At 40.5% G+C, this 21995-nt stretch overlaps 2 protein-coding genes across 6 annotated transcripts in view; one reads left to right on the top strand and one right to left on the bottom strand.

Annotated features, from left to right (window-relative positions):
- The window catches only part of ESYT3 (extended synaptotagmin 3), a 40855-nt gene extending 38179 nt beyond the window's left edge, over window positions 1–2676 (top strand). Inside the window, exons 21-23 of the mRNA XM_053404707.1 lie at window positions 1047–1152; window positions 1549–1598; window positions 1876–2676. Coding sequence (XP_053260682.1) covers window positions 1047–1152; window positions 1549–1598; window positions 1876–1921 — 202 coding nt within the window. The 3' untranslated portion in view covers window positions 1922–2676. The remainder of the gene's footprint in view (window positions 1–1046; window positions 1153–1548; window positions 1599–1875) is intronic.
- Window positions 2677–2739: 63 nt separating this feature from the next.
- On the bottom strand, window positions 2740–21367 carry CEP70 (centrosomal protein 70). Of its 5 annotated transcripts, none has more exons than XM_053404721.1 (19): window positions 21048–21367; window positions 19300–19373; window positions 17506–17620; window positions 17254–17355; window positions 16312–16411; window positions 15353–15476; window positions 14253–14433; window positions 13803–14014; window positions 12082–12141; window positions 11747–11849; window positions 10672–10760; window positions 10094–10165; window positions 9268–9367; window positions 8661–8834; window positions 7544–7690; window positions 6826–6994; window positions 5765–5879; window positions 3797–3876; window positions 2740–2889 (listed from the first exon to the last, which is right to left on the bottom strand). In XM_053404721.1, exons 3-19 carry the CDS (start codon window positions 17566–17568, stop codon window positions 2831–2833), a joined length of 1950 nt encoding a protein of 649 aa, XP_053260696.1. In that variant the 5' UTR covers window positions 17569–17620; window positions 19300–19373; window positions 21048–21367; the 3' UTR covers window positions 2740–2830. The 5 variants fall into 5 exon arrangements, with proteins under 5 accessions (XP_053260696.1, XP_053260706.1, XP_053260715.1 ...); XM_053404731.1 differs by having other exon boundaries at window positions 16312–16408; window positions 21048–21366; XM_053404740.1 differs by having other exon boundaries at window positions 13803–13972; window positions 21048–21362.
- Between the last annotated feature and the right edge of the window lie 628 nt (window positions 21368–21995).

Here is a 21995-nt window from a genome sequence, read left to right as displayed (position 1 = left end):
ACAAGTAGAAACCTCATTAGGATCCAAACCAAATGACCTCTGTCATCTAATATTAAAGCAAGGCTGCTCAGCTCGAACAGAGAAAATATGAACCCTCCTCTGTATATCAGCTTCCCTCTTCTGAGAAAGGCTTGCTTTCCTGATCCTGAATGCTTAATGGGTAAGCAACGTGTGCTGAAAGCAGAGGATAAATTGATCTGCCTTAGGCTTTTGTCAGAAGCCTGCCACTGGGCAGACTGGGCTATGTCCATGGCCCCCTGAGCAGCTGGGCATCTTCAGCTCTGAGCATGAGATTACAGCACACTGAGCAGGAAAAGGTCATCTGTCTAGAGTTGGGATGGGGAACCTTTAGCCCTCCAGCTATTGCTGAACTACATTTCTCATCACCCCTGACCATGCTGCCTGGGACTAATGGGCCTTGGGAGTCCAGCAAGTGAAAAGCCATAGGTTCTGCACACCTGGTTTAGAGGTAACAAGGAGATGGTCCAATTCCATCAGATGACTGAGTGCCTCTGAAATGGAGTGATCTTTCTGTTTTGCATGAAGTGCCCAGAAGGGTCAAAGGTAGCACTGGCCTGCAGTGTGTACATGCACACGCGCGCACACACGGTCTTAATGTTTCAGTTGGTGGGTAAAAAGTGGAAATCTGAGATTCTAGTACCATACCCCCTAATTGTGGTCTCTGAAATAGAGGATGAAGGTGGTTTCAGATCAACCTGGGCTTCAGAAAACATAATGCTTTTGTAATTGTTATCTATTTTAAAAAATCATTAAAAATTTTTTTTTTAAAAATCATGATTCCCACTGTGCAAAGACCAGTGAGGGAAATGGTTATTTAGTTTTTTGTAAAATTTATATACCACTTGATTGTGTGGTCAAACTGTCTCATCCATTCATCTAATCTCAATGATGCAAACGTTTGGAGGCTAAGAATGTATTGCTTATCAGAAGCAGTATTTTCAATTAATTTGCAAAGCTTTAACCTCTTTGTCGTATTGTGTTCTGTGCCTATTCAGCATATACGCATTTCCTGTCTCTACTTCTAGGTTTGAATTTTTTGACACTCTGGAAGACATCAAGAAACGAGCCTTAGACATTGCAGTGAAAAACAGACGGCGATTTATTTCACATGAAAGGAAGGAGCTTGGAAAGGTATGGCACTGCTTTCAAAAGTTAAGACCATGAGGGCAAATAAGCTGGTGAAATTGATTGCATGGCAGAAAGATTAAATATACTTCCAGTTGTGCCCCCTTTCTCACAACTTCTATTGCGTTCTTAAGAGAGAAATCTCCTGTACCCAACTAATCAAGCATTTGCTGCTATATTCAAAATTCTGGTGCTGTCACAACATCCTCTCTGTATTAAAGAGCACACCTGCATTCCAAGGATGGTTATAACTCAATAAAAACTTGCTTGCAGGTTCTATGTCTGGTAATCATCTCTACTTATTTTTGAACCATTTATCTGTAATTCAGACAGTTAACGAAAATATTCAAGCAGGTTATTTGAAATATCTCTTAATTTTTAATTTGTTTGTTTGTTTTGAAGGTGCTGATTGACTTGTCAAAGGAAGACTTAGTCAGGGGCTTCTCTCAATGGTATGTTTACATTTACAGGTTATAAGAAAATAACCAAAAAAAAGTTATATAGGTTTTAGTTATAACCTTTTGATGCCCTACTATATGTGGTAGTTTCAATGCCTGCACAGTTCCTACAATTGTTATGGATTGCTGTTGTTTTTAGAAGAAAACTTTTTCCTAAAAGGGATCACCTCTAGTCTAACCTTACTAGAAAAATCAGCTTTAAAAAGTGGCGGGGGGGGGGGAGTGTCTGTCCAGCAATTTTTGTAATGCAATTCTGTTCTTTCTTCTGTAGGTATCAGCTGACAAGAAATGGACAGCCGGGACAGCCCCAAAGTTGATACCTGTTGCCTGATGAACAGCTGAAGCAAGTGTACATATGTATATTTTGAACTTTTTAATTACAAAATAGCTTTGTAATTTTTTATTTATCTTCATCACATTGTTTAATACGCTTCTATAAAATATTTATTCAAGATGCACTGTTTTGGGAATAGTTCTGTGGTCACTTGCGATGGCAGTACTGCTGGCAATAATACACAATTAAAATGAACATTCATATGCACGCCTGTGGCATGCATTGGGTCTTCGGTCTAGGAAATGCTTCCAGGTTGTAGTGCAGTACAGTGCTAGCACACCTCACCTGGAGCTCTGGCAGAGAGGCAAAGCCCCTTCTCGGCGATTGCTGAATGAAACAGGTGGTACTTAAAGACCACCACCTCTGAGTATATTGATTGAGAAGCAGAGACCTCAGGAACCTTCCGTAATAACAGAGGGCTATATAAAACTTTCACACTGATTATATACTGTTTTGATAAGAATATGTCACTATTTGCCCTGCACCCTCTTCCTGAGATTGGGGGGGGGCAGCAGGGGGTATGTGTGTGATGACTGTTACTTCAGTGCCAGCTTTTTTTTTTTAGCCAGTGCAGGAATGACTGGAAAACTGTTTTGCAGCTACAGTCTTCTGGTTCACAACCAAAGTGCATTCTGAACCCCTACAATCTTAAATTATATTTATTATGCCAAAGATGCATGTGTTTTCTGAAATTAAACAGAGTACAAAACTGATTTTAATAAAGAAACTTAAACATTGTGGTATTGTGACTTTTTGGAGAGAGAAAAAAATCCCTTGGACCATTATGTGTGAATATCAAAATTTCAATAGATAAAACCTTTTATTCAACAGCTATACACACAGAGAGAGAGAGGTAGGTAAGTATTAAGTTGAGACATGGCTTACATAATCATCAGGCTTTCCATTTCAGCTTCTGCACAGCAGGTACTATATCTGTCAGATTTCTGACCTCTGAAATGAGAAAAGTGATTGTTATATGCAGTACTTATTACAGTGCAAATCTAGATGACAATAATTTTGTGCAAAGTAATAAACTCTGGCTGTGTCTCCTCAGAAAGGGCAGGCTGTATACCTGGATAAAGCTGAAGTCTCCCACATGTCTGGCAAAAGGCATTTCCCAACAGGAGTTTATTGAGGCGTCAAAATGCTAGCCTGCTTCCCCTGCCCACTTAATATAAAATTGTATACACCCAGCTACTGATGACATGGATGTTCCTTACAGCATTTTTTCAGTGGGTGGTTTGTCACTTGTGTTTTGGTGAGTGATCTATTGCCTTGCCCCTACTTCTGTTCGCACCTCAGCCAAATAAGTACTACCTAGCCATTTTGTTTTCAGCAACCCAAATGTTCCCCAACTGTCTATTTCAAAAGAGGGTATGGAGATCTCCATTCTAGTAATTATAAAGGGGGGGGATACAATAGACTATAATAGCACTACATAAATGGGGCTTGGGTATTTAAAAATAAATAAATACTAAGGTCTTGTGCAAGACTTTAGGATTAAAGATGGGAAAACCCAAATGGGAAATGATTTTGTCTCCCTCTCAAAAGGCAAAGTCCTAAATTTTGCATACTGGGAAACATGACAACTAAGTAGCTAGTAAGCATGCTCTCGTATACTTTAGGTTTGGGGGGGGGGAGTAAAATGTACATTTGCGGTTATAGGAATACCTGTACACATGCCTAAAACTAGAAAAGGTAGAGAACAGTAGTGATTGAGGAACCAGAAAACACAGCAGAGAAACATTCCATCAAGCATAGATTATCTATTAGCATAGATAAGAAATAACAGAATGCCTGCCTACATCTGTTCTGATTCTGGGGAACCAGGAAGATGCAAGTTGCAGAAATCACTTACCTAGAATATGAAGCAAGTCTTCAATAAGACCTTTAAATGCTTGGAAAAAGTTATCATGTTCTTTTAACTCGTCGACAATGCTGGAAAAAAATCAATTGTGCCACATTCATTTTCCTGCAGTTTTCATATCAAAAACTAACCCATTGAAATCTGTGCTTCCTTCCTCCCAGCTCTTCATATTCCAAGTTTCAAAATTATCCTTATAAGAATTATCCTTGGTAAGATACATCTAGGGTCACCTGTTTCTAACACCCTACTCACACTATTACTTCAGGCTACATCTCTGCTTATGGATGTGTTTTACCTTGAAACTGGGGCCAAATATGGTTCTCTTCCCTTGCAATTACTCTATGGGGTATATGGCTGCATGTAGCCAGCAATTCAAATAGTGTAAATTGGCAGAGCTATGCTATTTGTCTCTTTAGCAGCTAGGAGTGTAGGTGCTTAACTGCTGCCTTGCAGTACTGCTGAAATATGAGAACACTTATCTAGCCTCTAAGAAAACAAACAATACCAAAGCTGTGCACTGCTTCTCTCTTCTTATTAAATAGGGTAGTCAGCAATAATAGGATGTCTGTTTCCATGGGGCAGGGGCCCTCTGTCTGGCCACACCAACTATGGCACTACACTCCAACAGCTTTCAACTGGCGTGATGCAGCTTCTCCCCGAAAGTTTCCTCACCCCTGCTTTGCCACAACAGCAGGGAAAGGCTATAGTTTAAGAAATTTCCACAAAAGAAGTGTGTCATGGATACTCCAAGTGACCAACAAAGTTGTGCAGTCCATGGTTTATTAAAACTTAAGTCTGATCTCATGCAGAAGCCAAGTCACATTGGGCTGGGGAAGCAGTATTAACAAATCAAAAGGTAGCAGAAATAATATCACTCATCAATGGAGCTTGAGATCATCTCTCATTGCAGCTATTCTATTGAGTGGGTCACAGTGCTTCCCCACCCCCCACAAAGAAAACCCCTAAACATGATTCTTAGCCCTAGATTTAGATTAAATGAGGTCCCATTATGGAATGTTCCATAACTACTTCTATGATGTCACCATATATGTACTTCCTCAATTGCCACAGGGTGGCGCTGTGGGTTAAACCACTGTGCCTCTTGGGCTTGCTGATTGGAAGGTCGGTGGTTCGAATCCCCACAACGGGGTGAGCTCCCGTTGCTCGGTCCCTGCTCCTGCCAACCTAGCAGTTCAAAAGCACATCAAGTGCAAGTAGATAAATAGGTACCTCTCTGGTGGGAAGGTAAACAGCATTTCTGTGCGCTGCTCTGGTTTTGCCAGAAGCGGCCTAGTCACGCTGGACACATGACCCAGAAAAACTATCTGCAGACAAATGCCGGCGCCCTCGGCCAATAAAGCGAGATGAGTGCCGCAATCCCAGAGTTGTTTGCGACTAGACTTACAGGGGTCCCTTTACCTTATTTAACTGCAAAAGCAGGGCTTGTGTAAAAAGGCTGTGAGGGTCTTCTACAGCAGCCTTTGCCAGCATGGCACAGTTTTAGATTAAAACGCCCATCAGCCCCAGCCAACATGGAGCACCAGATTGACAAAGGTCACTTGACACAGCAGCGGAAGACTTGCCATAACCTGATTCCATACAGAATGGGTTGCACCATAGCTATATGGAGATGACCAATAAAATACTTTCTTAGAATAGCCAACTATTAGGTACCACCATCCAGATAAATGGTGCCTTACCAGGACAAAGTTTTGCCCTGCTGGGCTCACAATCCAGAAACTGACACAAGGAAAGCAGAGGTAGAAGCAAACAGAATAAAGAAGTGTCCTTTTAGTTACATGCACATAGTCTTCCAAACCACTAAGCCTGAGGGGTTATTCCAGAGGGTTCAAAAGGAAGTTATGGGTTTTGAATGAAGTACTGAGAATGACCACAGCAATATGGATCTAAATGTATCATTCAAGAGTTACTACTATGATTTATCAAGGGCTTGCATACCTTTGGATGTCAGGGGTGCCCAGCAACTGCTCTACCTGCTGGGACACATTCTCATTGAGCAGACTGCATAGCTTTCCAACCCTGTTGACCAGGACACTGGGTGGGGCAGAAGTATCTGGGAAGAAAACATCCATTTCAAGACACACAAACCAAGGAGCAATCTCACTGGAAGTGACTGCCAACACAAACACCCACACTAAATGTGGAATGATCCTCGAGGTTCCATTCCGGATACAGATTGTTTTAAAAAACAATTACGATAAGGATACTGAGGGACAGGACCAAGCTTTGGGAGATACTGAACACAAAGCGCAGATCTGGGAAAGTACAACAGACACCCACACAGAAGCCAGGCAATACTCTTCTTGATCCTGACGATCAATGATACATATCAAGGTAGATGTCCCAAGCAAACAAGAGCAAATTGTCTTTAAGATAAAAAGACACATTGTTTAAGAGCTAGAGACACAGTGAAATTAAGAGAATACATTATAACAAAAAAGTTGATTATAATTATAGTGGTATTTAAGGATTTTTTGAAGTAAGCAAAATGAAGTGTGTTCTATTTGGCAATCAAGGCACCTAGTGCACCAGTTCTAATCACAAATGCACACTTTTTTAAAAGAGAAAACCATAAATTAAAATATAACATCATATCAAGTATAACCTATGGTCCTTCTGCTTTGCAAAACAGTATGGAATACCTTGTAACTGGGAGGATGGAAGCAACATTTTTACATAATAATCATTAGGGTAGTGACTACATTATGACAAACATGTTAAATTAGGTAGTTTTTTGAAAAAATCAATCTAAAGCAGGTCTAAAAAGTATGAGGCTGACTTTCAATGGTCTTTTGCAAAGTCCATATTTTAGACATGGAAATCATTTTCCACCACTACCCAAAACAAAAACAACAAAACCCAGAAAATCTGGGATTCTAAATCGTATTTATTTGAAATTACATTTTAGCAATTATTATGGCACCCTGCATTTATTATTTATGATTATTGCATCCCAAGCTGAGGGATGCACATCGGAGGAAGGGAAAGATTATCCATACCTAGTTCTAAAAGATCACAGAGGTTTCTCATAGCATTGATCATTTCGCCAAGTTTTGTATAAACTTCATTCATGCGAGGATAAATTCCATTAATAGATTTCACATCAAAGAGCTTTTGAAAGTGAGACACCATTGCATACAAAGCTTCTTGTGAAGGCACACAACTTCTCTGTAGGATGCAAGACAAAAAGGGGGGCGGAGGATGAAGTAGTTTTAAATCTTGGCTGAGGATGCATACAGAAACATTGAAGATGTCTTCCTCAAAACATAGAAGCCTTATCTAACTAAACAGTTACACTAGTGCAAGGAGTTTTATAAGACTTTAAAGGAATTAATTAGTTGGTATTTATAAGTATAAGCAGAATCAGAATCAGGACTGAGGTAATTAAAAAAACCTAACACAGCCAAAGTGATTCTTTGAAGCAAAATTCAATGAGGAACCTAATTTTCTACTGCATTAATGGAAGTGTGTCCTGTATCTTATCTGAATATTTGTACCAGATTTTTTTTTAAAATAGTACCATCTTTCCTGAACTCTGGAAGTTGTGGTTTATATTTTCTTGGTTTTCTTCTGGAAATGCCTTGCTATCTTTCACAACAAAAGGCGGCATATTAATAATTGTAAAATAAAATAAATACAGGGCTTGATACTAGCACATGCAAATAAATGAATTTCATACTAGAACTCTGAAAAGACATAGCTCTGGAACAAAATTACCTTTTCTTTATTTACTACTTCTTCGGAGATTTCATCTACCATGAGCTGAAGGTCTTCAACTCTAATATATTCACTGTTATCCTGCACCGTGACCATACACCAAGGCACTAGCTGCAGAAACAATTTTTTCAGGGACCTATGCAAAGTCTTGAAAGAGCAAGAAATTATTATTAGAAGCCATCGCAGTTCCTGCTTTACTTAACATATTTTGTGCACAATCCACACTCCCCTCTCTCACTTGTGAAGCTTTGTGCAGTTCAGAAGGTGGGGGACAAGATGACCAGACCTGATGCCATTGGGTGAACTGCCTGGGATCCAGCCGATTCAGGGCTAGCGTAGCCCCACTACCAGAGCACTGTGTTTTGGGGCTTTTTGCTGGATCATGCCAGCAGGGAACCCACCAGCAAGCGGAAGTCAGCACTGGTGATATTTGCCAGGGCAGCTGGGTAGAGCAACCCCTCTACTTAATACAGTCTCCACCCAGTCCAGCATAAGGGAGGTTCGGATTGCTCTGCCTGTCTGAAAGTGATCCTTGTGTTTTGTGTGAGACATCCAAATCAGAATCACTTTTTTTTTTGTTCTAAAAGTAAAAAAGCAGCTGCTTGAGCAGATGGAGATCAGATTAGGACCACAGGGCTGGGGGAGTACGGGGAGATAATCTGACCTCCCCAAAGTACCATTTTTCTAATTAAAATTTCCTCCAAAGCCATTTATCCTGTAGTTGAAAACAGAGAGCTGTTAGTATGTTCTTCCCAAAGGAGAAATGGCAGATAGAAGGATTTTAACTATCAGGAAAACTATCCGGAGTAACTCGAATGGCCAGAATATCAGCATGTGCAATTTCTATTTAATGGTCAGAGCTCATTGTGTTTGTACTGTGAATTTTAAAAGGAGCAAATAATATATTAAACAACACACAAATCTTCAATGACATTTTGTTAAAAATGAAAAGGATGACATTCCTCTCTTTTGCTCCTCTCAGAAGAAGGCGGCAGCTTATCAGGATAATTAGTTTGAAGTAAGTTGAAGACTATTATCTCTGGAAAACGCACAAGGCACACATCTGAAGAACTAGCTAGCTAGAGAAAGAAAGATTGAAATCAAAGACCATCCGTACCTTTAGGGCCATTAGCTGGTCAGCCCACATCTCAACTGTAAGAGGAAGGTGCTCAAATCCACATTCCTGCTCATCCCCTTTAGGGCAGCTTTGTGGCAACCCTTTCCGCTGCAAATGCGTGACCAACGGAGCTCTTCTTGGGCTTCTTATAATAGCGTCAATGCTGGACAACACCTTTAATGTTAAATATTTGTCAGAAAAACCACACAGCAGAAATTATGACAGATACTATTGCAGTGCTAAATACACACTCTAATTAATATTAAAAATACAATAGAAGACTTGGCTTTCACAGGAGACTGGGGGTATTTTAAAATATCCAGTGAGCGGACAAACCAAGAACTGAAATCAAAGTCTGACCCTAGTTTCTTCTAGCTACAGTTAAATGAAACTGAAGTTTCCCAAGTTCAAATGTCAAGGAAAACTGCAGCAAGTTCAAAATTGGAAGCAAAAGCTTCAAATCTTCTCAGAGACACAAAAGGGGAGAGGTGATATGAATGTGAGCTTGAGGCACTCCACAACTCATTCATGTAATAAGGGTGGAAAAACACCCTTATTTTGGAAATGAGTGCATTTTTAATAGCTCCTGCAACGGCAGCCCACCTACCTGCAAGTATTTCCTGCAGGTTTCCTGCAGTACCCCTCCTGTAGTACTTTTACATTCTCTGTTTTCTTTCATGCTTTCTTCTTCATCAATCTCATGGGATCTATATTGCAGGTAAAAAAGAAAAAAGGAACTATAGCAAGAAGGGGAGAAATATTTCAAAAAATGCTTCTATAACCTCTCTTGCTTATATATTCAGCACACAAAATGAAATAGATGTATTTAAATTAGTTTGAAATGTACATTTCAACCCAGTTTTAATGCTTCATACAAATTATTGTCCCAACCACAAAAAGTGTAGAAGCGGAACACTTCTGAAATGTTCAACAACCGAGCGCAGCTTCAGATTGGCTGCAAGAGCCTCCTGCCCTCAAGTGGAAGCCGCGTTGGACATTCGGCTTCCAAAAAACTTTGGAAAACTAGAGCATTTACTTCCAGGTTTTTGGCATTCGGGAACCAAAATGTTCCAAAACAGCATTCAGGAGCCGAGGTTTGACTGTAGAAGACTAGCATAAGTGGTTGTTGGTGAAACCTGCAGTTCTCACCAACTTTCCCATCACTTCACACATGTGATTGAGTCTACAAGCACAAGCACATCCACAATCTCCAGGGATAGTACTGAGACATGCTTTTGCTCTTATTCTTCACAACAGGGCTTTTGCTTTCCACCAGCCCATCTTTAGAACTACAGTGAAAGCTTGTGTGCCTCTGTTCTTTGGCTTTCTTTTAAGTCTGCCTGCCTTCAGAAGAAGGTTATTTCTAAAAGGCCCCTGCTTTCTCCATCTTCAAAACAGAGGTCTATTGTTAATGCTTAATGGAAATTAGTTACTTGATATTCTTCAGCGCTTTCTCCAGCTTCTTCACTTGGTGTTTGTAAAATTTTAACTCTTGCACAGTTGGTCTAAAAGGAAAAAAAATATCCAGTGCATTTCTAGAGAATCATAATTTTTAAAGTGAGCAGAAGAGCATGCCACCCTCCCTCATCAACCACTAAGTAGTATCTATGGATTTTTCCAGATTTGTGGAAGATTGCTTGCTGCTTCAGAGCCTGCTTCAGATGGATTTTCACCTCCCTCATAGGGCAACAGCTGCCCAGTGGGAAGGAATCCAGTAGAGAAAGGCAGGCAGGTAAAGACAACTTCAAAGCCAGCTCTAGCTAGATTTCTCTCACCTCCCACAGGGCCATCTGCCAGCAACCACCTAATGGGAAGAATCCCAATTACTTTTCATATGGTGGTTATTGTGGCTTCAATGTTTTGTTGTTGTTTTTTAGTTAATTTGAAGCTGCATCAGAAAGATATTTATTCTGAATAGAAGGCTATAGATCACTTTTACTATTAAAGAAATAGTTACATTGTGAAGCAGCTATGCTTTCCTAACAGCCTATAAAACATTCATACTATTTACCTGATTTCCATCTCTTTCCTGAGATTTGTATTTTCACGTAACAGCTGTTCATTTCTGGCTTTTGTTTCGATTATCTGAGTCTGGAAAGACTTCAAAGACTTTTATAATGAATATGTTGTCATATAAGCATTCATAATGTCACTAACCTATCTCAATTGTCTTCACAACAAGTGGGCTAAATAAGTCACTAATATACTGTACTATTGCTATATACTAAGGGGCTTTACCAACAAAATGTTGAGAAATACTGACTTCCTCAAATAGTCACCTAGGGAGCTTACAGGTGAACTGTGGTTTGAATCAGGAACTCTTAAGTTTAAAATTCCATCTATTCAAATTTAAGTATATGACCATTTTCACTTTATCTCAAGTTATAAAACCAGGTGATAAAAGCCAAATATTACATATGATATTTAAAATTAAACAGCCAGTCAGTCATTGGGTTGGAGGCTGTTCCATGCTGTGCAAACAGCAACCAGATCACTGAAGGGTGCCCATCTTCACACAATATGCTGAGAATCAAACAGAAGGGACGATGCAAACTGCTGCGTTTTGTTTTAAATCAAACCAGGGATTAACTTTGGCAGGTTTTTTGGGGGGTGGGGTAGATTTAGAAGAGAACAATGGGAACCTTTATACAAGACTGCATGAGCTATCTCCCCTCCCACCAATAAACCTGGTGGCCTTGCTGGACACATGTTTGGTAAGCGCAAGAAGGGGCTTACACACAACAGCTCCTCCACATTGGGGGCAGGGGCAGGATTGTCCCTTGCACAGAGGAACTCTATGTGCATAGAAGCCTTTGTCAAAATTCCCCAGCGATCAGCTGCTATATACTATGCAGCCACCCATTGCAGAAGCGCTCCATCTGGCAGTCATCCGGGGGAGAGCGACAGACATCCAAGAAATATTTGTCCCAAGGTAGAAAACAGCCTGGGAACAGCTACTGGGAGGGGAGGTCATTGGAAGACTGCCCCTCATGCATCTTCAGCATAAACCTGAAGTGGACACCTTTAAGTTCCTCCCTAGAAGTTGCGACAGTTTCTACATCCATGGGTACCTGCTTGTGCCTTACCATGAGTAGGGCTCTGTAATTTGGAGTGGCATCTATGTCCTTCAAGAATTCTTCCTCATTTTTCCCTTCTCCTTGTGTATGATCAGGCTCTGTGTTATATCTCCTAGGAAGGAAATCCAAGTTAAAATGTGTTCCACTACAGTGAAAAATACTAAAATTACAAAACTAGAAATCATTTGATTGGTGAGACCTATTCCGCAAGACTAACCTGAATAGCTGATCTATTCAGCCATCGATACATCACCACCGAATCACTCATTTTGTATCGATGACTTTTCCTATTCATCTTTTTTATCGTATTATGAAACTCCTCCTAACATGAGTTCTCTTCTTACCTTAATTCTTTTCTCACTTGCTTGATCTGAGACTCATAATGGTCAATTAAAGAACAAATCCTAGAAAGAAACAAGGGAAAACACACCATAAGAGTGGCAATCCAATTTTTGTATATAAACAAATTATTATTATTAGCAATAATGATGACAATGTAGCTATATCATACGAAATGTTCCAAAATCTATTCCACTACTATGTATTCTTCAGAAGAACAACTCTTTATAAAATACATACAAGCAATTAGTACCGTAATGAATACAATTGGGCAACTGGAATTGATCTAATATGGGAAAATCTAAAATCAACTTGTAATTAACTTTTGTCTTCAAGTAACTATTCCTATGCAGTGCAAGCATATGTAACTCATTTTCCCTCCTAGCAATCAATCCTTTTTCAGAAGCTCTGGGACCTGAGTTCAAAACAGTAGCAAGATGGATGAGAGGGAAGAAGGCCCAGACCCTGAAGGAGGCCACCAGCTCCCACACTTCCTGAAAGGATGTAGGCAAAAAACAGAAGACACTTAGAACAGAAAAAACAGGCGATAGTAATGTCTCAGACTCTTTCTATCTCTTCCAACAACTCTCCTCAGAAATTTATCACAGTGTACTTGTGATTCTATTTTAATATAAACACTTAAACCAAACTAAGATATCTTTGTTGAATATTCCCCTGCCCCAGCAAGAAAAACATTTCAATTCTAACTATTTCTGACAAGTTAGAAAAGCTTTTCAGATACTTACATAACATGTAATGTTAGTTTTGTTTACTAAAAATAAGTGGAAGAAACACAAAATCAGATCTCCATCAAGTTTGGGTAGTAGAGGGGTTTTTTTCTCAAAAAAGCATCACCACTGTAGATTTTACAGAATGCTTTGTACTCTTCGGGATTTTACAGTATTTGTCATACAATGATCTACAAGGTGAGTTAATTTTGTAAAAAAATCAGACTTAACAGTACATAACAAGTCAATGTATTGCTGCTTGAAACTAGCTTTGTTATAAAGCCAGAGATTATTAGACATTTTCTTCCTTTTGCTGCCACCCTGTGGTAGTTCTGATTTTTTTCCTATGGACCTTCTTTGGAGTAATAGGCTGCATAGACGCCATACGTTTAAAACACATTCCTTCCCTCAAAGAAGCTTGGGAACTATAATCTGTTAAGGGTGCTGGGAATTGTAGCTCTGTGAGAGATAAACTAAAGCTCCCAGGATGATTTGGGAGAAGTTATGTTCTTTAAAAGTACGGTATGTGTGCAGCCTGAATATTAAAATTTGGGGGTATATTTATTAAATATATAGGGTGGTAGTCAACTAATTTTTACTCAGAGTAGACAGGGTAAAGCAATGAACGTAACTAAGCTAGGTCTATTAATTTCAGTGGGTTTACTCTAAGTAAAAATTAGTTGAATACTACTCATAGACTATAAAAATACACAAGATTTTAAATGGCACCACCAGGATTGTCCTGCATCTCCTTATTCACCCAAGGCAACACAACATGCACAGAGGTGGCAGCCACATCACCACTACAGGTAAAGTACTTGGTCCCAAGTACCTGTAAAGTACAGGTAAAGTACCTGGATCCAAGTACTAACAAAGAATGGCCAGAAATCCTATGCAACTCCCAAGTAAGCTCATGCTTCAGATTACAGTGAGAAATACTTACCTTGCAAATGTTAAGATTTGCACAAATCTCTCACGAATTATCAAGAATGACTTACTGCTGATCCAAGTGGGTTCTTGGAGCCTGTTTGCAGAACTGCCGGAATATTTTTTTCTGTGTAGCCAAACGCTCCTCCTCCTCCATGTCCATCTTTTTAAGCTCTTTTTCCAAACGGGCAATAGTCTCTTCTTGCTCTCGGAGCTTGTCGATCTGTTGCTGATTCTTTGCCTGCAAGCAGAACACAAAGGAATCACAGAAGGCAGAATGGTCCTAAGAAGGGAAGTAAATGGTAGGCCAGAATTCATTTGCTCTGTCCATTCTAAGTCTCTCACTTTCTTAAAAGAGGTAACTCGTTTTATTCTTTTTCTTGCAAGTGCATTTTAAAAGTGCATCACCAATAAGGTCAAAACACTCTGCCATGACATACTGTACAATGGTATCGATTCTGTGATCAGCTATCCCCTGACATGATTAAGTTATGAATTCCACATCTCTACTAATTAAGTACCTGTGAAGCTTGCTGATCTTTCTGAAGCTCCTTGACTTGGTTCTGCTGCTCACAAGCATGAGCTATAGACTTATCTTCCAGCTGACAGATTTTCTGTTTGACGTTTTCCACAATGATGTCGAGCTCATTGGCTCGTTGTTCCTGCCGAGAAGCCCGACTTCGTTCTAAACGTAGTTCATCTCTTTTTTAAAAAAAAATTAAAAAATAGAAAATAAAGAAATTCCTTCAGTGAAAACTACAAGTCACTAAACCACAGTGAATTTAATCTGAATTAAAGTTTTCCAGATTAAAGTATTTAATCTGAATTAAAGAATCTGCATTTAAAAGACAATATAAACAAGTTCTCCTGAAGGATTTTCTGTTTTCTTGTTGCTTTTCACATGCTGTAAGTACATGAGCCAAAGTGAAGTATCAGTTTGGGAGACTGGACTTGATGAAAAACAAGTCACATGTACTTTCCTCGCTCTTTGAAGAACAAGGCATACCTATTCACATTGGAGAATGGACACAGGGACAAATCCTGACCTATCATGTAACCCCCAATACCTGGCATTCCTGTGCAGGAATGAGAAGAATGCATGGAGCAGCTTCCAAAATGCCGTAACGGGCAGGTCAGAACTTTTAAGCCACAAAACAAGTGAAATAGAGCAGTTGTGAGCAAGACTTTGTGAAAGCTAGGAAGCAGAAAAATTGACAAGTCAATGTAGCAGAAGTAAGGAAAAACTGCTATAGTGGATCAGGGCATTTAGTCCAGGTTTTCCCCAACTTTGTGCCCTCCAGATCTCTTAAGATTACAGCTCCCATGAGCACCAGCCAGCACAGCCAAGGGTAAGGGATGATGGGAGTTGTTGTACAGCAGCCTTTGGAGGGCATCATGTTGGAGAAGGCTGATCTAGTATGACATTCTGCTTTCAAGAGCAGCCTGCCAGTCTCCCCTGCAACAATTCTACCACTGTAAAGAAAAACATGGCAAGAGTGAAGAACTCTGATTAGCAAAGAACAGAGGTGAAGATGGTCCCCTTTCAGCCTCTAGGCTGGTTCAGAACTCTCTGCATCGAGCCTGTTAGATGCCGCAGAAGAATTCTAAGAAACATTATTACCTAATTTGCCGATTTTCTTCTATCAAGCCACGAACTATTTTACGTTGACGCTCTGTTTCTTCCATTAATGATCTCAATGCATATCGTATTGCTTGCGAAGTCTGTCTGTCCATAACAATCCTATCTGCAAAGGATTTTTTTATTTTAAAAAGTCACTATTATTATTATTATTAATTTATTTCTTAAATTTGTATAGCACTCTATACCCGCAGGTCTCAGGGCAGTTCACAGGATAAAATCACGATATAAAAACACAGAATACATAAGCAAAATGAAAACAAGAACAATCCAATAACACACACACACCCCCCCACAGCAGAGGAATATTTTTGCCTGGTGCCTTAAAGTGTATAATGAAGGTCCCAGGTGAACCTCCCTGGGGAGAGCATTCCACAAATGGGGAGCCACTGCAGAGAAGGCCTGTTCTCGTGTTGCCACCCTCTGGAGGAAGCACACGAAGAACAGCCTCAAAAGATGATTTCAGGGTCTGGGTAGGTTCATATGTAATAAGGCAGTCCTTGAGAAGCTCATTAAAAATACCACATTTTATAACAAATGCTCAAAACAGGCCACTGGAATGAAGAAGGCACATTGTGGCAGAGGTGCCTATAGGAAAACAGTAAGTGTAGGTTAACATCTCCAGATGGCTTAAACAAGAAAGCAGCGTGTTTGTTTTTGACACTTTGTAGTGCTTGAGCCAGGAGGAGGCATCCTCAAAAAAATAAATACATGACATCTAACATTTGCCTTGGTCCATACTAATTGTCTACATTTTGTATGTAGATTAAACCAAGTAACATAGCTGTAGTAACATAGCTGATCATGCACACTTCCCTTGCAGCCATATAATATGAACGACACTGTGGACACTTGAAAATTCACATCTTCAAGCAATTAGAAAAGTGAAAAATTCAACTGAAGGCTGATTTACAGTTTCTTTTCTAAAACTGATGTTTTACCTGCTATGTTTCTGCTAGTTCCAGGTTTATCAAGGTACACAGGTTTTAAGCCATGTTGCCTTAATAACTTGTTTAATTTTCCCCATTCTTCTTGCTCCTGCTTAAAGTCAGACAAAATGGAAAATATTGTGAGTTTCTTCGTGCTAGAGTATACATCTTTTTCTTGTTTGTTCTCTAATTTGCTTCTCTCCTAATTATTCACTCAACACCACTTCCAAGCACTACTGTCAAAATATCTAAGGCAGCAAATGTGCCACAATGGTAGACTATGAACCCCACATCACAACATTTTATGAGTTTCAATGGCATCCAATTTGGTCATAACTGAGAGCACCTCCTCAATTTGTGATAACAAATTCCTTCACTGAGCAATATCATAAAAACACTTCTTGCTTTACTGTAAAAATGGGGTAAAAGTAAACTGTATAGAAATTATATTTTATTAATTTTTTTTTTAAATGTCCAGTAGCACCTTAGAGACCAACTAAGTTTGTTCTGGGTATAAACTTTCGTGTGCAAGCTTTATTTCAACTGTGTCAGACCAACACGGCTACCTACCTGAATTTATATTTTATTAATTTCAATACATTCATATTAAGTGTGTTTTTATCCCCACTTAATTTTCCTAAGCTCCCATCTTCCATAAAGGTTCATCCCAATTAAAGGCTTCAGATCTTGGTATGAGCCTTCTTTATATATTCAACCACTCTGACCCATTAATAATTCCATATGCACAATTAAAAAAAGGAAAGACAAATCAAGCAACTGGAAAGACAAAGAAAGGGAGAGAGAGAAAACACACCCTCAATATTCCCCTCAAGTGGCTCCCTGTTTCACACATGTTCAACAGTCATCATCTGTTTTAAGACATTCTACAAGAGCCCAGTCAATTCAGTGCAAAATTTCTACACTTTGAGAAAGTATAACTTTCTAACTTCTTACCTCATCCATTCTCCGACTATCATTAGACATTCTTTCTGGGCAGGAATGTATCATCATAGAACCTGATGCTGCCTCTGTTGGCAAGCTACAACTTTGAGAGCTCTGAAAACCAAACAAAAGGAATGTGTTCAAAACACACCAAAATGTATCTACTCAATATATCTACTCTACTTATATATCAATATATCTACTCTACTTAGTGGCGCTTACTCCACAAAAAGTGGATATAGGATTGCAGCCGTGGATGCATACTACTGTATAGAAGCTTAGAAGGAGGAACAAGAGATCCAGTCTTATGCGGAATTCTGATAGCATGATCTTTTAAGATTCCTTTGGATTTCATTTTTAAAAAATATGCAGACTTCATCTGAAAAACACATATTTTTCTACAGCTTTAATCTGGTTATTTTTCTGCTTTACAAAGAAAAGGAAAATGAAACTGGGCACAGATTAATAAATAGTTAGATAGTATTTGCATACATAGAATCCAGATTTAGAGCAATACAGAACATCACTTGGTAGTCATGTTGAACTCAAAGGGCTTACTCCCCAGTTACTGAGAGTAGGATTGCAATTGTAAATAGGATTCACCTAACTTTCTTCATGTAAGATTAAACTATGGCTTAGCAGAACAATGTGCAAACATGTCTGCTCAGAAGTAGGCCCCACTGAATTCGATGGGACTTACCGTATTTTTCGCTTGATAACACGCACCTGATCATAACACGCACATAGTTTTTAGAGGAGGAAAACAAGAAAAAAAATTCTGAATGAAACAGTGGATGTATCATTTTTGTGCTTCATGCTGCGGCCACAGACATGTGATTTGACGGTGAGTTTGGGGTAGCCCAATGCAAAGATCCTGAGGATCCATGTGGATCCATGCTTTGTAACCACGTTTTTGCACCATTGCAGCCCCAGGCAACAGTGGGTGCGTGATTTTTTTGGTGCAGGCTGTAGCCATGGACATGCTATGTGATCTGATGGTGAATTTGGGGTGACCCAATGCAAAGATCCTGAGGATCCATGTGGATCCGTGCTTTGTAACCACGTTTTTGCACCATTGCAGCCCCAGGCAACAGTGGGTGCGTGATTTTTTTGGTGCAGGCTGTAGCCATGGACATGCTATGTGATCTGATGGTGAATTTGGGGTGACCCAATGCAAAGATCCTGAGGATCCATGTGGATCCGTGCTTTGTAACCATGTTTTTGCACCATTGCAGCCCTGTTTTTGCATCAGATCATTGCTATGTGATCTGATGGTGAATTTGGGGTGACTCAATGCAAAGATCCTGAGGATCCATGTGGATCCGTGATTGGAACCACGTTTTAAGTAGGGAGGGAAGGAAAAACATAGAAGCGACAAGGAGAGGGGTGTGCAGAGAAGCAGCTGGCTAAGAATGCAGGAGAGGGGTTTTACCGGAGGGAGGAAAGGAAGGCAAAAGTCCCCCCCCCACAAGCCAGCCAGCTCTCTCTCTCCCCCCCCCCCCAACCTGCATGTTGCCTTCGAGACGCACGGAGAGGAATTAGAAGGAAGGACGCTCTGCTTTCCACTCTGCTTGCCTGGAGGGGAGGGGTTTTCTCTGCTCTTTGTTCCGTTTGAGCAAACACAGTAAGGAAACAGAAGCGGGTGGGCAGTAAGACCCTGAGGCAGAATGCAGGAAAGCAGCAGCTTCCTCCTTTCCTCCCTTCTCCGGACGATTTGATATTTGCCTGATTTTTGCCTTCACTCGCGCTTGTCAGCTCCAGGGACCACACATTCGCTCAATAACACGCACAGACATTTCCCCTTACTTTTTAGGAGAAAAAATCTGCGTGTAATAGAGGGAAAAATACGGTACTCCTGAGAAAGTGAGTACAGACAGTAGACTAAACAACATTTTGTCATGCAATTTATTATAATGTGTGGGGAGAAATGGCTTCTTCCCTCAACACTTCAAACATTTTAAAGAATACATTATACACATAATATACTTATTGCTTATTGCTTACCAATTCTACATATGTTTAAAATGTACAGTTATGAATTATCTAAAGTTCAAATACCTCTGCCATAGTAAATTGTTTTGGAGCCTTAGTTTCAGCTGATTAGTGGTCAATATTCCGATCTCTTCTGTAATCTGAAAATACATTTAGGAGAAAAATATGGTGAAACATATAGGAGGAAAATTTGATATGAACCAATTTTACATGTGGCAATATTATAAGTTCTTATTTCCCCTTCTGTTTTCCATTTCAGATGGATGAAGTCTGCAAAAGGATTGATGATTAAACTTTAGCATAGAGGTCCTTCACAGGGAAGTCCACATTATCACTGAATAAAAACCCCTTTAGTTCAAACTTATTACTGATGCAAGTACAACACAGTATTACTGATGCAAGTACAACACACTGCCCAGTGCCCAAAGTACAACAGAGAAACAACCTGAAAGCACCCACCTTCCAATTTAAGACTCCTTCATATTCTTCAAAAAATCATAAGCAAGAGCAAAACATTGCACATCTGAATAGCAGCATAATAGTTGTGGGTGATTAGAAACAGTGGTGATTCTACTGTTCAGTAAAAGAGGAAAGTGATCTTTTTGCCAGTTGGGTTGGTGCCTGCTTGCTTTATATGTGTGCATGTGACTGAGATGTCTGCACAGGTTGTGCAAAAGGAAGCTTGTGCTTTGCCAATTATAGGGAACGTTCCATGTTTTGGGGTATGTGGTTTTTGCCTTTGAGGATGCTTTTTTCTGTTTCTTGCGGGGGGGCTGTATTACTGTTTGGGGGGTATGTGTGGGTTTGCTTGTCATCTGTGGGTTTTTGGGTAACTTTGCCTTTTGTGTGTGTGTCGCTTTTGACTGTCTGGGTTTGTGAAGAGTGCTTCTGGGGATGGTAAAGTGGCTTTTGTCTGTTTGTGGGTTTTTTGCCTTTTTGTAGAGGTTGGCTTTGTAGAGTGGGTGGGTTTTGCCTGGTTTTCTTATTCGATTTATTGGATGGCTTTATATACTGTCTTTCTGCCAAGGTGGTTTACAATGTTAAAACACTAAAACAAATACAGTGGTACCTCGGGTTAAGTACTTAATTCGTTCCGGAGGTCCGTACTTAATCTGAAACTGTTCTTAACCTGAAGCACCACTTTAGCTAATGGGGCCTCCTGCTGCTGCCGCGCTGCCAGAGCCCAATTTCTGTTCTTATCCTGAAGCAAAGTTCTTAACCTGAAGCACTATTTCTGGGTTAGCCGAGTCTGTAATCTGAAGCGTATGTACTGAGGTACCACTGTATTTATATAGAGTAATAGTCGGGCCAACTACGAGGAGCTGATGGTTATATGTATTCCCTAGCCTGAAGGGCATTTCTGCTGGTGAAAGCACACGCAAGGTTTCAAGTTACTAAAAAAAACTGCTGCAGAAAACAAAGCGTTGCCTTTTACTTGCACACGCTAGAGTTTAAGCGGATTTGAATATTCTTGGGGCAGCAGCTGAGAATCGATGAGCAAGTTTGTTTATGCTGCAGAGGCGTGTTTGTTTTATATGTTTTTATCTTCTGAGGTTGCAGCTCATGTGGCAAACCAGAATATAAATTAAAGCCCTTACTATACTTCTAGTAAACGCTGTCTGTGCAAAGAGGCCTAAATATGAAAAGCACCAGCACATGTAGAGGCAACAACATCTCCCCACAGGCTCCCCACCCGCCGCCGCCGCCTCCTTCTCCCTCCACCAACACCTTTCGTTCCGTAGGGTCCTTGCGCCTTCCTTTGACACGTGTCCTCACTTTCACTTGCTCACATCAAGAACTCAAAAGCCCATTACCTGGCGCGGACGATTTAACAAGCTCCAGCCTCTTCTTTTCTGCAGCAGCCCGGGGCTGCGCCTCTCCCAGCCGTTATAGGCGGGCTTTGCAGCTTCAGCTGCGGGTTGGAGGAAATCCTCGCAGCAAGGCCGCCCCCAGGGTTGGGCTTCAGTCTCCTCCCCTTCTAAATATGGGCGCCTTTCGGCTCCATCTAGGGACTGGGAGGGAACCATTTCTAAAGAGAAGCTGTCATCGCGCTCCTCAATCCCACGCAGGTTTTACTCTCTGAGCTTAGCTCGCTCGCTCCTCTTTACTTTGCGGCCTCAGGAAAAAGATGCTGCGCTTTATACTGGAGACAAATATCTCACGTTTTCTAGGCGCTCTCTCTCTCTGTGACAGCAAGATGGCCTATTTTGCTGGTGGCGCTCCTGCGCCTTTAGCAGTTGCCACCCCACCCCGTGCATCTTATTCAACAGGTGAAGCTTTCCCTCACTATCCTATGTCTTCAGGGCAGCCATCCGTCGTGGGTGCTCTTGCACCAGATCAAAGGTGCTGCGGTAAGATCGAGGCCTTCGAGGGAAATTCCCTCCAACTCCACGATGCTGTGAAAGCTGCACCCTCTCATACGGGTACCAAAGGAGATTGTGGAGGACAAAAGGGCACCTGTAGGGAATTCTGTCATGAGCCCCCGGGAAATTAGTTCCCTTCCAATGTTATTGGGGCTCCGTCGATGGGTGCGCTCAGTGATTAACAGGAAAAAGACACCGATCAGCATCGTTTCGATTTTGCTGCTCCTTAAAGGCTCCCACATTAATCTGAACCGTAAGACTGTAGTCATTATGAACACTTATCTGGGAATTAAATCCCATTGGAAGCAGTGGGGTTTATTTACTTCTGAGTAAAATGTATACAGGATTGGGTTTTTAAGACTCTTTGAATTTTTCACACCTATGGCTAGGGCGCGTAGC

The sequence above is a fragment of the Podarcis raffonei genome, chromosome 1, assembly GCF_027172205.1.
Source record: "Podarcis raffonei isolate rPodRaf1 chromosome 1, rPodRaf1.pri, whole genome shotgun sequence".
Lineage (NCBI taxonomy): Eukaryota > Metazoa > Chordata > Lepidosauria > Squamata > Lacertidae > Podarcis > Podarcis raffonei.
The sequence above is the reverse complement of the archived record's forward strand: the minus strand, read 5'-3'. Positions and strand labels throughout refer to the sequence as shown.